General features: G+C 38.3%; 1 protein-coding gene across 5 annotated transcripts in view; it reads right to left on the bottom strand.

The window, feature by feature from the left end:
• VPS41 (VPS41 subunit of HOPS complex) overlaps positions 1-19472 on the bottom strand; it is a 109583-nt gene that overhangs the window by 7185 nt on the left and 82926 nt on the right. For all 5 annotated transcript variants that reach the window (XM_066322994.1, XM_066323002.1, XM_066323019.1 and 2 more), the window contains 11 exons: positions 15523-15615; positions 14897-15024; positions 13841-13985; positions 12502-12543; positions 12330-12380; positions 10939-11076; positions 8151-8205; positions 6993-7133; positions 5365-5501; positions 859-958; positions 51-95 (listed from right to left, as the gene is read on the bottom strand). In XM_066322994.1, coding sequence (XP_066179091.1) covers positions 51-95; positions 859-958; positions 5365-5501; positions 6993-7133; positions 8151-8205; positions 10939-11076; positions 12330-12380; positions 12502-12543; positions 13841-13985; positions 14897-15024; positions 15523-15615 — 1075 coding nt within the window. The remainder of the gene's footprint in view (positions 1-50; positions 96-858; positions 959-5364; positions 5502-6992; positions 7134-8150; positions 8206-10938; positions 11077-12329; positions 12381-12501; positions 12544-13840; positions 13986-14896; positions 15025-15522; positions 15616-19472) is intronic.

Here is a 19472-nt window from a genome sequence, read left to right as displayed (position 1 = left end):
ACTACTAAAAAATATTTACAACCTCTTTTTTTTCTCGAAAAGCATCCTACCTGAAGGAAGTATTGGAGACAGACATGATTCACAGATATTCTCCTCTGAAAAACAAAACAGAAGAAAATTAACCTTTGTTAACAAACTCCATGTTTACGTTTTTAGTAAAGCAGGCATGAACATACCACTATTACAGAAATGGAGCTTGGTCTGAAACCATTTACTTAAGATGCCTAACAGAACCTATTAAAAATTGAAGAGCAGTACTGAAGTAGCATTTCTAATAAACACTGATGATGGTAGAACTGCAGGATTGAGGCTGTTTAGGATCAGTACTGAAGAAACAAAAGGCAAAGTGATAAAAGGAGCATGGGGTGGCTGTTAAGTCTGCAGCATTTTGGAGCAGAAGCTCTAGCATTCTGTCCTGTCTGCTTTTGTCTTTTGCTATAAACACTCGGCTGGTGTGAATTACAGCACTGCTCACATGCTCATTAGCACCTTGCAAAAGATTTTCAACTGTTTCTGACAACCTTCTTGTATCTTTTGCTTTGGTTGCAGATTATTACCATCTGACTGTCCATGTTGGCACTAAACAGCATTTTCAGCTTTACAGACAAACTGCAGGTCACAATACATTACTGGCTATGCAGAGATTGATGAAGACAAACAGCTGCATGCTGAGTCTTGTAGTTTTTGAGATACAAGTAGTTCCCTTGCAAAGGGGAAAAGCATCTAGTATCCTACTACACTGTACAGATAAGGTAAATAAAGCAGGCTTTTGGGCAGCTTCCAAAACAGTCAGGTGGTATTTAAACCAGGCAATAGTCTTTACAACCTTGAAATTCATCATGTTTCCTTTGTACCCACCATCCACCAGAACACCCTTCATCTGAGTTCTATGCATTTTCTTCAACAAAGAAAGAGAATCGGCAACAAGAATCTTTTTGCAACCTTCCCGCAGCAAGATCTGTTGGTGCAAAGAACATTAAAGAGTGGTTGTTGAACAGACTGGCATATCAACTATCTTGACAAGTCACTACTGAGTTTCTGCTGCCAAAGTGAGTGTCAGGAATGTTTAAAACTTTTCAAGGTATTATAAAGGAGGCAAAGGAGGAACCTTTTGTTGCCATCACCTCTACCTAAATGTAAAGCTCACAATAAAAACCACCCCAAAACCCCACAAAACAAAAACAAAAATCTAGAAATAAAATTCTTTACAAAGATATTATCACAAATTATGAATGTCTTTCTATGAGATGGTGTTAAAAAATTACAACAGAGAGGAATTTTTACAGTGACCTTCACAATTAATTTACAAACCATTTCAAAACTCCTTCCTGTATCTTTCCTGTCTTAAGAAAAGATACTAGATAAAACCTTAATAAACACTGCAATTCAAAATGTATTTTATTTAAACGTATATCCTGCTGAGGTGTCATTTAATAAGCACTATTATATACCTATGCAACTAACCAAAGGTCCCTAGCTCATTTCTCTTTAGCAAAAGTCTCAGCTCCCTTTTGACTTACTTGGTATTTTTCATTAGACTGACATGTCATTGCCTGATATGGTTGAAGCACAGAAGAAATAAGGGCATAAAAATTATGAAGAGCCCTACTTCATAATATTTAATGGAGCAAGTTTGGAAATACAACTAATGCGAGTCTTTTGGAATTTTTTCTTCCTCCTCTTAAACTGATGTTGGGAAATTTGTTTTCCAAGACAATTCCTTTGAAAAGTGCTTTCCAAAAATACCCAAAGTCAATTATAATTTGATCAACCCTACTAAAAGACAGATATAAAGAATGCCTTTCTTTTCATCATTTGTATTACAGGAGATATTGAGCATTCTAAGATAGTGAAAGATACAGCTAATGTAAATACCTAAGAAGAAATAAAATAATAGGTTTTACAGCCTGTTGGACACTGTCCAAAACTCTACCTTTTCGCATAAACATTCTGACGTAATAAGAATACACTGCTAAGAATGACACGTAGATAAGACTGCAAATCTGAAATACATTAAAAAATTAACACTGAGTAACACTATGAGCATTTTGAATTGGGCATACCAACACGTGAATGACACTTTCCCAGTTCTATAGACATTGAGATATAAAACATTTCAGAGCACCAGCAACCGAATGCAAATCTACAAGACACTTAGAATATCAGTCATTTTTATCTGTTGATAATCTCAGGAACAATCTGGCTATGTCCTTCCCTTGCCAACTTTATCCAAAGACAAAAAAGAATGCAAAATTTTGTTCTAAATCAAGAAAAATGTTGGTAGGTTTGAAAAAAGTGATGCTAGGTTTAAGAAAGTTTGAACAAACTTTTAGCAAGGACAACTGAATGAGACTGTGTTTCAGAAAGAGTGCTTACCTGATTCAAACTATTTTCAGTCAACAAATTGTATTCCAAAAATAAGTACATAACTTAGAGGGGATGAGGTTTTGGCTATATACTAGTGTCTCTGCTAAGTGCACTCAGCATAGACAGATGAAACCTCCCCATGTTGAACTAAAAGGAGTAAAACAAGCATAGAGTCATAGAATATCCTGATCTAGAAGAGACCCGCAAGGATAGTATAGTTCAACTGCCAGCTCTGCACAGGACAGCACCAAGAATCACACTATGTGTCTGTGAACATTGTCCAAGTGTTTCCTGAACTCTTGGTGCTGTGACCATGTTAAATGAAAGGAGCAGAACAAAGATAAAATGCGAAGATGGAAGTGTGTCCTAGCATTTTTCAATTAAAATACAGTGTCCTAACAGAAAAAAAATCATTAAAAAGAAAGCAAAATGAAGATGGAAACAACAGACATCACTAGGTTACTGGAAAACTTCGATAGTGTTTGATGCCTTAAAATCCAGGAGTTAACAGAAATACCTGATCAAACACATCTTTTGAGAAATATGCACTTTCTTCAATTATTTAAACACCACTAAGAACTTTCCATACCACATTTAACAAGTGTCAGACCTTACTGTACTAGAAATGGAATACAGTTGGCAGCCGTATTATACAAAAGGAAAAATCATAACGTAGAATGTAAAATGTCTATTCTCAAGTAATAAATCTCAACACTTCAATAGAAATTGATTTGAAGATCTCAAAATGGATAATTTAAGAGTTACAGAAAGCAAAGGAAAGGGAATTTGGAGTCAAGAGACTACCTGGTGTTGCCTGCAGGTGTGTTCTCTGGACCAAGGAACTGGCATGCATTCCCATCAGAACCCATGCAGGAACAATGGGCAGGTCATGGTGGACTGGTGTGCTTCCTGCCAGACTGGCCTGTCCTGTACCTGTTCCCTCAACGGACCTCGTACCGATCTCCCCACCTTTTGGCCAACTGCTTATTGTTTTGGAAAGACTATGAACAGACTTCCTAGGTTAATCAAGACTTGAGATCTCCCCAATGAAGAAGATGGATCTATTCATGGATGGCTACAAGGACTTTGTATCATCTGCTGGTAGCTATTCCCCTCTCTTTCTCTCTCTCTATTCTTTATCTCTCTCTCTTTCTCTCTCCTCTGTCGCATTACCTTGCTGTGGGCAGTCAATAAAGGTGCATTGTTTTGAGTAAAACTGTAATTTTCATGCGTTTTTTGCATTCTGAGATCAATAAACGAACCATCACGATCACCGCTTGTATTAGCGGATCGTGACATCCATTCACCCAAAGTCCCAGGCACGTCCTGAACCACACGCTGAATGCAGAAACAGTCCCTCTATAAAATTTTAGCTTGATAATTGTCTACTTCAGCAAGTGTGCAAGACCAGCAACAAGATCTCTAAATCTCAATGTAGATATACCATCTGTTCATAAACAGTGCACTTCACACTGCCAGTAACACTTAAGGAACAGACTTATTTTAAAATATAACTTGCATTTCTCTAATGAAATATTGCCTTTTTTGGGCTATACTTTTTTCTATCATACAAGCAAGCCAAACACAAATAACATTAAGCTTCCCTAATTACTATGACCCCTGTGAAATCTAAATTTTAGCTCTAGAGCTATGCAACTCTACTTCAAAATCAATTAATTTGAAATCCATGAATCATTTCAATGCTAACAGTAAATAATTTTAGATATAATTCTCAAGGTTAAATACATGCTTTTAATATAAAAGTAATTCTGTTAAAGGTATTTGAAGAAAAAATTATACTTCTATCCCCAAAATATGACCAAAAGATGCCATCAGCTTTGCCTGAAGACACGCAATGTACTCTGTATATGTAAAGCTGAAGCTATGCTTACAGCACTTTCTCAGTCTGCCTGCAAACACAACAAATATTACATTTTGATTTCATGAGAATGCAGGAACAGGATGATCAGTGGTAGGTAGTACTGATAGCAACAAGATTAACGTCCAACTGTTGAAATGCAGCATGGTATTTTGCTAGTATCATTTTGGAAGGATGCTAGCATCTGATGACGTCAAAGTCTGAAGTAATGTTATGACATGCATTAAATGCAAACATCCATCCATTTACCTGGGTAGGTTTCTTGCATATAACAAGTGTTGGGAGATGAAGAAATGTAAAATGCTTCTTTGAAATAGCCAAAGTCACAATCTTAAGTTTATATAAAAATAAAATAATGGAAAAGCCTTAGAAAGTCTTAAAGCCAGCCCTGATGGGAGATACTGGTTTTTACTGGCCTGGCAAGATACCAGCCATGACCTTAACTGTATATGGGGTATATGTAACTGTATATGGGGTAAGAACTCCCATAATCCAGTGAACGGTGCATTTTTTTTAAATGCATAAACAGCAACACATGCACAGAATATTCTTAGTTGGAAGCAGCACTGAGTGCAACTCTTAGGTGAATAGTCCATAATACAGGAATCGAACCCACAATCTAGGCATTATTAAAATCATGCTCTAGCCAACTCATTCTGCATCATTGACATGAATTTGATTTTAAAAGTCCATCTTCCTTAAGTTAGTGTGATGGTTAACATATGGCTCTAACAACTGATAAATGTTTCAGTGAGGTCATGTTGCATTCTGCCTCTATTTTGCCTCTGCATTCATGTGAAACAGAAGGAAAAGTACTGGTCACGAAACTTTCCAATACTGGACAGTTGGGCAGTGTAAAATAGGCTGAATCACTCAAGATGCTTCCAGTTCTACTTACCCACCAGGCTTTTGACAATATGGATGACATTTAGAAGGGTTAGAAGCCATCAAGAAATCTTGGCAAATTTCCACTATTTCTGTCACAGTTTTGTATTGGCCCACAGTGTCCATAACTAATGACTGAAAAAATCATGACAGCAATTTCTTGTGCTGTTCAGTGACAAAAAGGTTTGCTGGCTCTCTGAAAATTAGTATCCCATGAAGAATGCAACATCTACCTGCAAGTTGTAGTCCTGAAGAATTTTCACTAGTGAGTCTCTCAAATTAGGAATCTCCATGCCTTCCTTAATGCGGTGGATCAAAAGAATAGGATCAACATGGGTTCCAATATTGTTCAACAGGCCAGTAATAAAAGCTGTAAAACCCAAGAGGCAAAGAAATTAGGAAAAACAATTCAGCAAAATACCTGATTAAAGGATACTTTGATGGCAAGCTACAAGCTTTGGCTTATTCCTTTATAGTTCTCTACTAAGTGAAAAAAGCTAACTCTTTTAGAGTCTTTGTATGTATCTTGCAACTGTATTTACTTGAACACAGGCCTTTGGGAAAGTGAGGAAGATAGAGTTTGGCAATGTACAGAATTTCCAGCCTATCCAGCAAAGTGGCAACTGAGTCTCCAGCACAAAAAGTAAATAATGCATTTTGATTCAATAAAAAGAGCACTCAAGCAAATAGAGTGAAAGTATTAACTACTTTATGTGGTAATTCCTTTCCCAGTTCCAAGGTTTAAAAACAAATGTTCAATCACCTAACCTGATTTCAATGTGTTTTTAAACACTGGTGAGAGTGACACCATAGAAGTCTTGCTTTTTGAAGAGCATCTGGCTAAAAATCCCACTAGTATGATGACTCAAGGGTGTGTTTTTTCTTCAACCCCCCCAACTGATGAGTATCATTAGAGCTGCTCTGCATATAGGCAGAAACTGTAACATAAAGGAACTGAGAGAATTCTGTATGCTTTGAATTTCTTTTGCTCTAAAGATGTCACTGACGGTAGTATCACTTTTAGTGATGCATTCAAGTAAGGGTAATTTGAGAATGCCGTTCTTCTTGAGAATTAACAGATTCTGATCACTTCTGTCAAAATTAGCAGCCAAGGGATGAAAAGATATGTATTCTGACATTAATTCTACAAGACTCTCAATTTCCCAAAAAAGAGGTCCCAAGAGAGACTTTAAAGTCTTGATTTAAAGCCCTAGAAGAGTTTGCAAAAAAACTAATGAAGTCAATAGTTGAGAAAATTCTCTGTTTTCTTAGTCATTTGAACTTTTTTGAATCTGCCTCCTTGACAACACTGATGTTTATGTTTCTGAGTCCATCTAACCTTTTAACTTGGAGTAGCTATTCTTATCATGAAAGGAAGGCAAAATGCACTCATTATTACCAATCTTACATCTGTAACACAGAAACAAAATAAATTAGTTGTTTTACTGAGGGGAAGAAAGGTGTAGGCTCTTCACTTTCAGAATCTCAAAGGGAAGCAGTTGTAATAACATAGTATGCAAAATCCTCATCAAGGTTGCAGACTGTGTTTTGAGGCTGTCTAAAAAGAAAATCTCATTCTGCTAAACTAAAGGCACACCTGTCCCCTTGATTTGTCATTAAGGACATAATTATGCAGAGCTTTTTCACTGTAAAGTCTCCAAGTATTCATTGTGTAGTACACCTTCACACTGCCTTACTGCAAGTTTTTATGCACAGTAGACAGCTGTGTTGTGCTTCACAAATCAGAACACCTCCCTCACCATACATGAATGCCTTCTCCAACGTACATGTGAATAATTCAATCCTTTAATTGCAGTAGCATTCCACACATGCAAGGCTTTACAGAAACAATTCCACTTACGTGGTTTGTCAATAGAATATAAAATGAGATCTTCCCAAAGTTCTCCATCATCTTGTTCCTTGGCAAATTCAATAGCTTTATCTACATCTTGCAATTCTTCCATTATCATCTTCAAGGCACTGCGGCTATTACCCATTCTGCCTGGAAGGAAAAATAAAGAGATTTCAAATGCTAATTGCTCATCAGTGTTCAATGCTCTTTCAATAAGAATTTTGTGTGAAGTTTACTCAAACTAATTCAACTAAGACTAAATCTAGTCTATTCAGATGTAGAAATGCAAATCAGTATAATCTGAACAAGAGCTTGGAGCAGTTTGCTGGACTGGGACCTGGAGGCTTTCTCAAGGATATCTTGGGTCATATCTGGGGTTCTGAACTGCAGCAACATCTGACATGAGGGGGAGTGTGTGTATGTATATGGTTGTAAACTATAACATGAAATACCAGCTTTAAGGGCCCACATGAGCCCTCTTAATTTGCAGTAAGTATAGCGCAGCTTATGCCCACGAAAATAAGAGGAAACAGGAAGAAGTAGCAGAAATTATGAACTATTCTTTGAACAAAATCATTAGTAAGTTTTACTCTACACTGAAATGACCAAAATATATTATTCTTACTGAACCAGAGATTGTTGTAAAAAATGCTTACTATTCTGTTCATGGCTAATACACAAACATATATATAAATCTTCCAATGCCTCTTATTCAGAGGTAGAATTCTTGGCCAGCTGAAGGAGTCAATTTACAACTAATTTTATGGAAAACAAAAAGACAGAAAGCAATATAAGCAAATGTTTTGTCTCAGCATAAGATAATACTAAGCTTCTGATATGTACTCAGAATAAAACATTTGTTTAATTTCTCTTCTCTTTTCAAGACTGACAGTAAAACTCTTCTCTTGGAGATTGTACCAGAAGTACCTCCCTGCCCAACTTGTTCCCCATAGCCTCTGCAACCCTTTCAGGAACCCCAGAAGAACACCAAGTAAAAATCACAGTAACACAACATATGAAGCTAAGTCATCACATCCATCCAGTGCTTTATTTTCTAAATCATGTTATTTGGTTTACATATTAGACACTATATTTTCACTCCATAAATTTTAATACGAGTTTATAAGTGTTGTAATTGATCAAAGTTATTTATTCAGAGTTACTTACTCAGAAGATAGACTGTCTCTTCTACAAAGTTCCTCTGCTGGCAGATCTCAAGAGCCTTGATTGTAAGAGAAGAGAAGAGAATACAGGAAACCATACAACACGGAATTTTACTGATCACAAATGCTGCAAGAAGCCTGAAGTGATTTTTCCACAAAGTTACATTATTCATTTTGACAAGAACACAGCTCCCTTAATAAGCACTGCCAAGTCCTCTGGCCTTAATTAAGAAGAGAAACTCCATGACTCCCATTACCCTCTTTAAAATTCTTCTCTGAGACTGAATAAATCTGGGGACAGAACAGGTATTTTAGTCTGGACTGTGTCAATCTCTGCCTTTAATTCTACCAGCAACTTCTTTGTTCTGCTTCCAAAAACTGGTTAATACAAAACATTAAGGTTATCTGCTATCAAGACTTTCTTCCTGTGGGTGGACTTACGTGGTCTCTAGTGATGGAAGTCTGCTTAACATTCATTAATAACAAAAGGCTGAAAACCTCTTCAGGGTAACCAGAATGGTTTCAGGAGAGAGAGTGTCCTCCAAATTTTGTACCAAGAAGGGAATACAAAATAACAAATATGAAAAAATATGGAGGAAGCATTTCTTGTAAATTTGGTTTAAAGGCCTGACGGCTAAGTCTCTTTAGCAGCTACAGAATATGTGTGTAGTTGGAAACGAGAACAATTATCAAAACTACCAAAGTGATTACCAATGAGTTTGTAGTAACAGGAAATCAGCAGGGCTGGTATGCCATAGACAATGCCATGTCTGTTTCCAATTCGGAAACAAAAAGCAAACTCAAGATTCATAGCATTCCGGAAAAGACAACTATTCTTTGTTGTTACTATGAAGATTAGAGATATGAACAAAATTTGGGCTAGGGATAAGTGAATTACCAACCAGATACTTCAGGTGAATGAAGGCATGAATGATACTAGTAAGTTACACACACAGCTGACAGCTTTCTTTTTCCTCTCCCCTTGAAAGGTAAACTACAAAGCACCAGGTATTCAGTAGTTCTAAATACTGCCATTTCCTGATTGTCATGCTCCCTCTAGAGGAAAACATGGAGCATTGCTACTTCTCTTCCAGTTAATTTTAAAAATGTTTGCTAAACTGCACTTGAATAGAAGTAGCTTACTTCTAGAGACCACAAATTATTTCTTCTTGATTAGTTTATAATTTCATTATAGCAATAATAAGAGTGGATTTTTTCAAACAGAAATTTCTTTTTACAATTTATACACCATGTTGGAACTTGCCCAACAGAAACTGAAAATAGTAGTAACTGGGAAATTCTTAGTCCTCTTTTCATTTTCTTAGAACAAAGATCTGTATGTAACAAGATGTGTTAATATACGACATGCATGGTAAGAAGTGTAATTACAGAATCAGTAATAGTTTCTTTTCCTCTCTTCTTTAGCTTCTTACTGAAAGATGTTAACATTTTAACATTAAGGTTAGAATGACACATTTTTTCTGCCAATCTTCTCTCCTGACATTGGTGATGACTGCACCACACCTTCCAGAAGCTGATGGGTCTCTAACCTATTCTTGCTCATAGCCCATATCTCCAGCAAAGCAGTGCCAGCAATGAGCATCAGTTTCGCACAGCACTTTTCTGCACCACCTGCCATTAAAGATAGGAGGCTGGATGTGCAATAACTAAAACTAATTTGCTTCAAAATTTTTAAAAAATACAGGTAAAGTTTTATACATAAAGCCATGATCACATGAATAAGGCAGAAACTTAACAATCAGAAAGTTAAAAGCCAATATTGTAGACCAAAGTCTCTGTCTGGAAACCTCTCAGGCTTACTGCCTAAACTAGACAATCTAGTTTCAGGTAATGGTTTCAATAAATTCCAGTTCTCTAATCCTAAGAAGGTACTTTCCAGTAGACAAAAGCATGCAAAACAAGAGAGGTACCAGGAACAGTACTAGTTTTCTTTGGAATGTTAACCACTTAAAATACAACATTCAATACTACACTTGAAAACTACTCCACTGTGTCATCATTATAGCTGCATATGGATAGGCATCCTTTCACAAGGTCTCCTCTGCTCAGCCACTAACAGTAACAAATATAAATAATAAAATACTGACCCATCTACATTGGAAAACTTAGAATTTCAATTCATTTCACATTTATTCAAGCAGGGCAAAGAACTCAAGATTTGCCTTACCTTTCTGCATTTTGTAATTTGACAAGAAAGAGCAAGGAAGGAAAATGGAAAAAAATATACTAGAAGATAGACATCTGGTACTCTGTAAAATCTCAAGTGTATTAGCCAAAGTACAAAGACAAAATATTTCTAGCCCTGTTAGTTCAGTAACTTATATTGTGTGTATTATTAAAGAGAAACCTAAGGCCTTACAATAAAAAGGTAGAGTAACTACAGTTACAGCTACTGGTTTTTGAAGATCTAACACTGACCGCTCCTACATTTGGCAAAATGATTGCCAATTTCTTGAAACCATAGCCTACTGCTCAGTCAGGCTAAGCGCTGATGAGTAGATATGTTGTAGCTACGTATCAAATGTGAATTCAGAACTTCCACGTTAAAAATACCCATCAATTCTTGCCCTGTCAGCTGAGAGAGGAAAGTCTCAGGTGTCATCAGCTCTGCAAACTAAACTGCAGGTGATGGTCACAAACTCAAAGGATGCCTCACATTGGCAGTAGATGGAGGTAGAGGGAAGTACCAGACACAGATTGAAATCACAGGACTACAAGCCACAGACCAGACATAAAAATCAAGGACCTATGCTTAGATTTTTGAGGCTTACCTTCTCCAGTGGGCAGTGTGTGCTGTCTCGGAGAAATGGAAGTAAGTTTGGTCGATCATATTCAGCATAAAGGCTGATCTGTTTCTCATGATATCGTTGGCCTTTATGGTGGTCTCTTTTGAAAAGCTTGTGTAAATACTAGGAATCAAAAAGAATCAGAATTCAAGCCCACTTATTCAATATTATTAATGGAATAATAGTTGGAAGGGAATCACATAGATAATCAAACTCCAACTCCTAGCCCTGCACAGGACAGTGCCAGGAATCACACCATGTTCCTGAGAGCATTGTCCAAATGGTTCTTGAACTCAGATACTCTTGATGCTGTGACCACTTCCCTTGAGTGGAAGCCTGTTCCAGTGCCCAGTCACTATAGTGGGTAAAACCTTTCCTAATATCTAACCTAAACCTCCCCTGACACAGCTTCATGCTGTTTCCTTGGGTCCTGTCACAGGTCACCAGAGAAGAGATCAGTGGTTTGGTATGATGCTTCCCTTGTGAAGAAGGTAGAAATAGCTCCCCTGCGAAGCTCCCCTCAGTTTCCTCTTCTCCAGGCCAAACAAAACCAAGTGACCTCAGCTGCTCTTTGTACGGCTTCCCCTCTAGACCATTCATCATCTTCATTGCCTTCCTGGTATGCCTCCCTTCTGTAAACTGACTGTCTGTTGCCTTGCAAAGTTCTTGGGCTGTGGACTGCACTTTTCATAGATCTGCTTCACATAACCAGATCCCTAACCCAAAAATCACCTCTTCACTAGATGAATACCTGAGCCCTATCTTTAACTAGCAGCAAGTTAAACTTCCCTCTCTAACACAGCCCAAGCCCACAGTCACACATTATGTGGAGTCACACATGTACTCCACTGGCAGCATGTTCAAACCAAAGAGGAGCTTTTGGAATAGCAGTGTGGAGCAACAGCCTTTACAGTGATACTGTAATTCTGTAAAAATAAGAACAATTTGACAGTGTATGGAAGTTACAGCCCCAGAAAGACAAGCAATTCACTTTCTCTATGGTTCAGCAAAATGTATTTTAGAGCTGCACCCACCAACCAACTCCATTTTTGGGTACGGAAAAAGGGGGAAGAAAAGCAAGGAGTAATTGACCAGAAAAGACAAGTGCCTACAGTGCAGTGCAAAGGAGATGTTAATAAGCATGCATTATGTTATCAAATTCTCACAGGTACACATTTTAAGATCATTTAACTACTGTGAAGATGCTATGGCCCTGCTCAAGAGGAAACTGGCAGAGGAAGCCACTTTGCCTCTGATGGTTTATGACATTTCAGTGTCAGGTGCACTTTGACAAGATAAACACACCTGTAAAAGGTATGTCCAGCCAAGAGCTTATTCAGCTCAACTTGAAATCAACACAATACAGGAATACTTACCACATGCTGCAACTCAGGCCTGTTTTCTAATTCTTCGACAACTCTGTCAATCTGAAAGAAAACAATAAACATCACATTTACATATGCTAAACATCACATTTACAAGACTGAAAGGAGGACAGGTAATAAAGGCTAGCATTGGACTGCGCTGCCATGAACTTGTTATACTCACGGAAATTTTATCTTCATTATCCAAAAGCATGTCTACAGCTTTCTACAACAGAGAAAAAACTCATGTGGAAACTGGTACACATATTTTCTCACACTCTATATAGTATTATGCTTATTCACTGATGGGTGTCAGATGGCTATTTTAGACCTACTCTTTACAGCAAAGAAATTCAGAGAACAATTTACCTAATACTAGCATATCCTGACAGCACAGCATTGCAGTGTTCTTCCAGAATACTTCTCCTAAGTTTCCTCACTAATAGTGATAAATGCTGTGCACCTACACTGCAGGTGAAGTATGCCCACTTAATCATCATCAATCACAAAAAGCCACTGCCAAATGATGTAGAAATACTATCTGCTCCATTGCAAAAGGGAACTGCAGGATGATGACTATGTAAGAAACACACAATTCAACCTGCCTCACAACTGGACTCCTCCAAACTACGTGCACATCAATACCATTAATCAAGCAGACAAGACCATGTAAGCCAAGTGGCCACCAGGTACAGTGGTGGTGTAGAATACAGGTCCACTTCCTCTTTCAAGAGCAAACTTTTGCTTCACTTCCAAAAAATACCAAACCACAGATTCCTGGTATGACTTACTCTATTGGAAAAAAAAAATACTTGTTTTTCTCCATGTAGTTTAGAATGGGCATACTAAAGATGATCAGCAACAGTAGAGATCCATATTTTAGCTGCAGTGCTTAAACAACTACTGTGCTGAAAAAAGGAGATCTACTTGATTATCTTCCCAGTGATCACACCAAAACTTATGTGCTCAGGTTTTATAGCCAGCTGAAAAGAAAGAAGATAGAATTCTGCGTGTAAAAACACTTCCTGATTTTTGGAGTTTAGGTTAATAACCTTGCAAACTTTCAGAAGCACATTAATGGACTGTGGTGAAAGGCAAATGGCAAGTACATTAAATATATTCCTAAATAAATTCACTATCTCCTTTCTTCGGCTTATTAATACCATTATTTGATTCAAAATACAGAAAGTGTGACATGGTGAAATCATACTCTGTGTGAAATGATATTTAATATTGTAACTTAAGAATCACAAAAATGACCTCAAATTATGTGGACACTCAGTTTTCTCACTGAGAGTGACAAATGGAAATGGAAAGGAAATACAGATGGAAAAATGAAGGAAAAAAAATATTCCCTCGGTCAATTATTTTGCAATCTAGGCAAACAATCTTCCTCATCTCAGAATGTGTCCAGATGCAGCAAACACACTCTCTGCCTCAACACCATCTTTAGCTCATCTACTTTTAGACTGTTAAATTATATCTAGAGGAAACTGAATATAAAATCATTAAGATCACCATACCTCTGAATCAAAATCCATGAGCAGAACAATTTTGTCCCTGATAGAACTGAAGAGATTGTGCTTGTGGATCAACTGGAAGACATCTTTGTGCCTCAGAGTCAGGTAGATTTCCAGGGCTCTGCCGTAGCGCTGATCATAAGTGTACCTGATAAAAAAAGGATTATAATACATGTAATGTTACATACTTAAGTGTAGGAAAATCACTTATGAGAGAAAATATAAACACAGTCTAGTATGCAACACATGTTAGGATACTACTTGATTTTATAAATATCTAAATAGAGCTGTGATCCATTTTTGTAAAGGGAAATAAACACCAGGCAACATTAATTTCACCTCTGTTTATATTTGCCTTCATTTGTGTTCTGACCTGCAGTTTTCTGCATTTTCATTTCCCATTTTTAACTCACAGGGAAAGACAGACAAAAGATAGCCTTTCAATTCTTGGAAAATGATGGGAACACTCTTCAGAGCTAAAAAAACATTCTCTTAAAACTTTTGGGCAGATTGTAACATAGCAATAGACAGTAACTCTTCTTTCTTCAAAGAAGCAGTATGAAAACAACACAGTCATCAGGCTGATAAAATCGAAGAGCTTTATCCCTGTAAAAAGTGACCAAAAACCAGATCAGTTTTGGCACGTTTTCCAGTCGTATATTTCCATCCATGCAGTAAACCTAAATACACGACTTCTTAAATAGTGGGCAAAACCCCCCCCCGATTTTTTTTTCACATGGCTAACTCCGAAATGCACACTTCAGAAAAGAGGTTTCCTCTGACAGCATGAAGAGGAATGCTAGTTATTTACTTTGGAAAGAGGAGTAGGAAATCCAATCTCATGCTTAACAGTTCGCTTTCATAGTCAATGTGAACTTTACAAGGAAGGGTAAAGAATTGCTAAACTGTGCAATCAGCTCAATGGAGAGAAGAGAAAGCCAATACCCTGTAGACTGCAGCAAAGAAGATTTCTGTTAAGAGAGCTAAGCAAATATGAATAAATTGCAGTACACTATTTTAAGTGTACTTTTTGTAACAGGAATTTAAAGCTTTACTCACAATTCTGCAAGTGTTCGCAGCAAAGTCCTGTTCTGTGGATCTTTCTTCAGATGATCCACTACAGCTTGAACTATGATTGTGTTGTTGTACAGATCTCCAGGCCACTCTTTTATTAGGGTTGCAAACCCCTAAAAGTATAAGAGATTGTAACAGAAATAGAAAGAATGGCCTAAGGAGCATTTCAAAACATCAAAGTTTCAGCTAAACCTCTGAGATAATAATACCTGCTGTCTTTAACCCTTAAGGAACTTTCATGTGCCCACAAACAGGCACAGTGCAGAACACAGATCTTTTCTTCTCAGGGCAATATTATTAAGATTCATGAAGCTGAGTTTCTTTCAGGTGCTGTAGGCTTTGTGCATCACCTCAACTACTTATGCTACATTAAACAAACTAAAAATAACAGTCTAATAAATAATCAATCTCACAGTATTTGCATGCTCTGAAGAATATTCTATTTATTCTCCTAAAATTAAAATTCAACTTTTAAATATCGTCATTACTGTGGAACTGTCCACTGATAAACTGTTTGAATACATCTGAGAATTTGCTGTTAGAATTCTGCACTGCTAAGGATATTTGACTGGCAATAACTATTGGACACATCAATGTGGACACATAAGTACCTCATAGTCACTTTCCAAAAATTCATGCAGGACCATTTCATAGATCAGAGGTTTCAAAACTGGATCTCGTCTTGGCAAGTAACGACTAATTGACTATAGGAAAAAAGAGAACAAAGTGTCAGATGGGAAATGACATGTAACATCCTGGTATATTGATAGAAAAAAAATTGTTGTGAAACAAAACAAACAAAGCTATATGCAAAACATGCCCGCTGGTAATCACCTGGAAGCCTTATAAACTCATGCTTATAACCAGCACCCAGAAGTTATTTACTTTAGGATTATACATACTGGAATTGGGTAACTCATTTGAGAGAACTGTAATTTGAGAGACAGGTGGCAAGATACTAATTAGAAAGGGAGAATCAGCCTTTGTCCTTATGAGACCAGCAGTCATTTAGAAAACAAAACCCATAAAAGACTCCTCAAAACAAGAATGTTTTCAAAATCCATTTTGTTAAGTCTTGACCTTGTAAAGAGGTATAAGGATTCATTAGCTGAAAAATGTGTTGCAGTGGGTTGACCCTGACTGGACACCAGGCACCCAACAAAGCCACTCTCTCACTTCCCTCTGCAACTGGACAGAGAAGAAAAAATGTAACAAAGGGTTCATGGGTTAAGGTAAGATCTGGGAGGGATCATTCACCAAATATGATCACAGCAAAACAGATTCACATTTGGGATAGTAATTGAATTTATTAATAGTCAAACCAGAGCAGGATAATAAGGAGTAAAATAAATCTCAAAAACACCTTCCCCATTCATTCCTCCTTCCTGGGCTCTACCTCCTTCACACCAGAAACACAGGGAGACAGGAAATGGGGATTATGGTCAGTTGCTTCTCTCACTGCTCAGGTAGAGCAGTCCTTCCCCTTCTCCAGTGTGGGGTCCCTCCCACAGGGGACAGCTCTACACAAACTTCTTTAACATGAGTCCACCCCATAGGCAACAGTTCCCCATGAACTGCTGCAATGTGGGTCACTCTTCCATTGGGTACAGTCCTTCAGGCACATCCCGCTCCAGCATGGGCTCCTCCACAGGCTGCTGGTGCATCTCTGCATCCCCTTTGTCCTCCACAGGCTGCAAGGGCATAGCTGTTTCACCACGGTTTGCACCACGGTCTGCAGAGGAATCTCAGCTCTGGTGCCTGAAGCACCAAACTTCTCTTCCACTGACCTTCATGTCTGCAGAGTTGCTCCTCACTCACATTATCACTCCATTCTTCTCTGGTCGCAAGTACCACTGTGCCAAGTGTACCAAGTACCACATTTTTTCTTTCTTTTTGAATCTGTTATCACAGAGGTGCTCCTATCATTGGCTTGGTCTTGGCCAGCAGTGGGTCCTTCCAGACACTGGCTGGCATTGGCTCTGATGGACATGGGGGAAGCTTCTGCCAATCTCCCACAGAAGCCACTACTGTAACACTCCCACTCCCAGAACCTGATCACACAAGCACAATATACGTGTAATTTTGAATTATGACTTACTCTGGGGTCACCACATTCTATGAAGCACTATTTTTACATACCCAAATGAAAATTAATTTGAAAATATCTCTTCATGGAAAGGGTGAAGAATGTGATCTGTAACTGTATAGAAGGTGTTAAGGAATTGCATTCCAGCAAGCAGGAGATGAGAAGCTGCCAGAATAAATCAGCTCATACCCTGGAATTTCAGCACAGCATCTAATTAGCATTACTATTCCATAGTAGTATAGTGGCAACTAGAGGCGAAGATTATTTCCTGCCAAAATAAATCCTACTGCTGCCAGCTGTCTGGGGTTTGTAGCTGAGTTAGGTAGGGTTTTCAGCTAAGGGACCAACGACCAGGGAAATTCCTCCAAACACCCAGAGATGTTGTTGCCTGTTGCCTGCTATTGGCACATGGTACAACAGCATTTTGTTACTGAAGCCACTTGAACGAAGTGGAAGAAAAAACACCTTATGACATTTTTAGACCTTTCTTCTCTCTGTGCTGTTTGGACTTGGCTAGCTTTTGAAATGTAGTGCTGCCAACATCAGCTCCCACCAGCCGTCACAGAATTTATCAGTTAACTCAGGGCACAGTCTTGCCAGCTGCTCGAGGGTATCATATTCCTGACCCCTTCATAAAAAGTCTCTTTTGACCATAGAGAAAGCAAGCTGGACAGTAACTGGAGACTCAAAGGCAGAAGACAATCTCCAACGGCTGTTTTCACTCCCACTTTCTACCTTCCCGCTACCTCCTGAACGAACAACCTCCCCCAAAAGACTGTTGCAACTCCTAGCTGCAGTTTGGCCACACAGGGAGCTCTGGAGAGGTGCAGTTGCCTTGCTGTGTGTGAGCCAGACTGCTTCATGAAGGAAATTTCTCTTGCCTTATGTCCCACTGCTTTGAAGAAAAATTACAGACACCTCCTGCAGTTTGACCACTATGCTCAGGAAAGGCTAAACTTACAAGAAGCGTGTAAGAAGTATACAAGTTATTTTTAAGCCTTGGAACAAAGGCTGGAGGTTACATACTCTTCCTATTTTTAAGCAGCAGTTAGAGAGTAGGGTCAGACAAAAAAGCTTCTGAATCTGACTGTCTTTGTACCAATCCTTGAACTGTGTGATAAAGTGACTTTAAATAAAGAAGGGGATACTATGCACAGGAATATTTTCTTCCCTTGTTTCTTTTCAAGATCTCCTTTCAGACCTTTCATTGATAAATGTAAGGATGAGGTATACACAAGAAAGCCCATATAAAAGTTGACATGAGACAGCCTAAATCATCTCACCAGTAAGCCAGAACAACAATTACTTATTCCTCAAAGGATTTCTAAGAGATGAAGAACCTGTCTGGATAGTGCTGCTCTCTGGTATGCCCACTACAGTCAGATGAACTCTTTCAAATCTTTAAAGTCTTTCAAGTCTTTAAAAGCACTGCTGCTGCTAGCTGATCATCCTGCACCACTGCTGAAAGTGACTGCTCTCAGAGCAAACAGAATACAGTGTATCCCTCATGCCACAACAGTCAGCACTCACTTTCTTTTGAATCCGTTTTTTTTGAAACGTTTGTTTTTGAAACATTTTTTCAAACCTTCCTTTGAATCCATCCACCTTCCTCAGCTGCCTGAGCTGAGACATTAGATTTTATACTGAAGTGACCTAAGCACAAGTGATGCCATTTTGGTTTTGCCTTTTTTTCTTTCCTATGTTCTCTGTATTCACACATATATTCGTAACTCTGTCACCTATTGTATTAGTGTCTAGTTTTCCCAGTACTTTTCCACTGCCTTTCCCTAAGCAGAAAGACAAAAGGAATTTCAGAGGTTCCAGTGCTGTCTTGATTCTTTCTGGGAACCAAGGCCAAGAATAACTCTTCAAAATACATTCTCATGGACAAAGTACAACTAGCGCCAATGGGGGGGCTCAGAGAAGAGGCTTGACCTGAGGGGGGAATTGCATCACCACTTGTCCTCCTAACTGGTGCTTTTTATCAATTATGCTAATTTCCTAAAATCTATACATCTCTACTCATCCCTGTAGGGGTGGGCTTTTGTGGACATCTTTCCATAACTGCTCCTGAAGGTCTTCAAATAAAGATCCACTCTTATATTACCCCTCACTAAAATTATCTTGAATTTCATTTCCAGGTTGGGCAATAGGCAACAGAAGCACGAAACTCCCTCAAGCCATCACTGCTGGAGGAGGAAAGGAACAGATCACTGCAAGGCTCTAGAATCTTGAAACTGCCCCAACTAGGTTTGCTAGAGGACATTCACTGAAGACAAGAGACATCAAGGTATCAAAATGCAGCCTTTGGTAGCCAAACAGGACCTCTTACTACAGAACACTCAAAAATCCCCTAAAATCACATGCAAACAAACAATACCCACCCCACAGACTTTGACACTGGGGTATCATTAAGTCCTCTGGGCAAGAAGGAAATTTCAAGCCTTTAGTTTATTGTCACCTTAGTTATTGGTA

This window comes from Sylvia atricapilla, chromosome 1, assembly GCF_009819655.1.
Source record: "Sylvia atricapilla isolate bSylAtr1 chromosome 1, bSylAtr1.pri, whole genome shotgun sequence".
In the NCBI taxonomy this organism is placed as follows: Eukaryota; Metazoa; Chordata; class Aves; order Passeriformes; family Sylviidae; genus Sylvia; species Sylvia atricapilla.
Note: the sequence above shows the minus strand (reverse complement) of the source record. Positions and strands in the feature narration are given on the sequence as shown.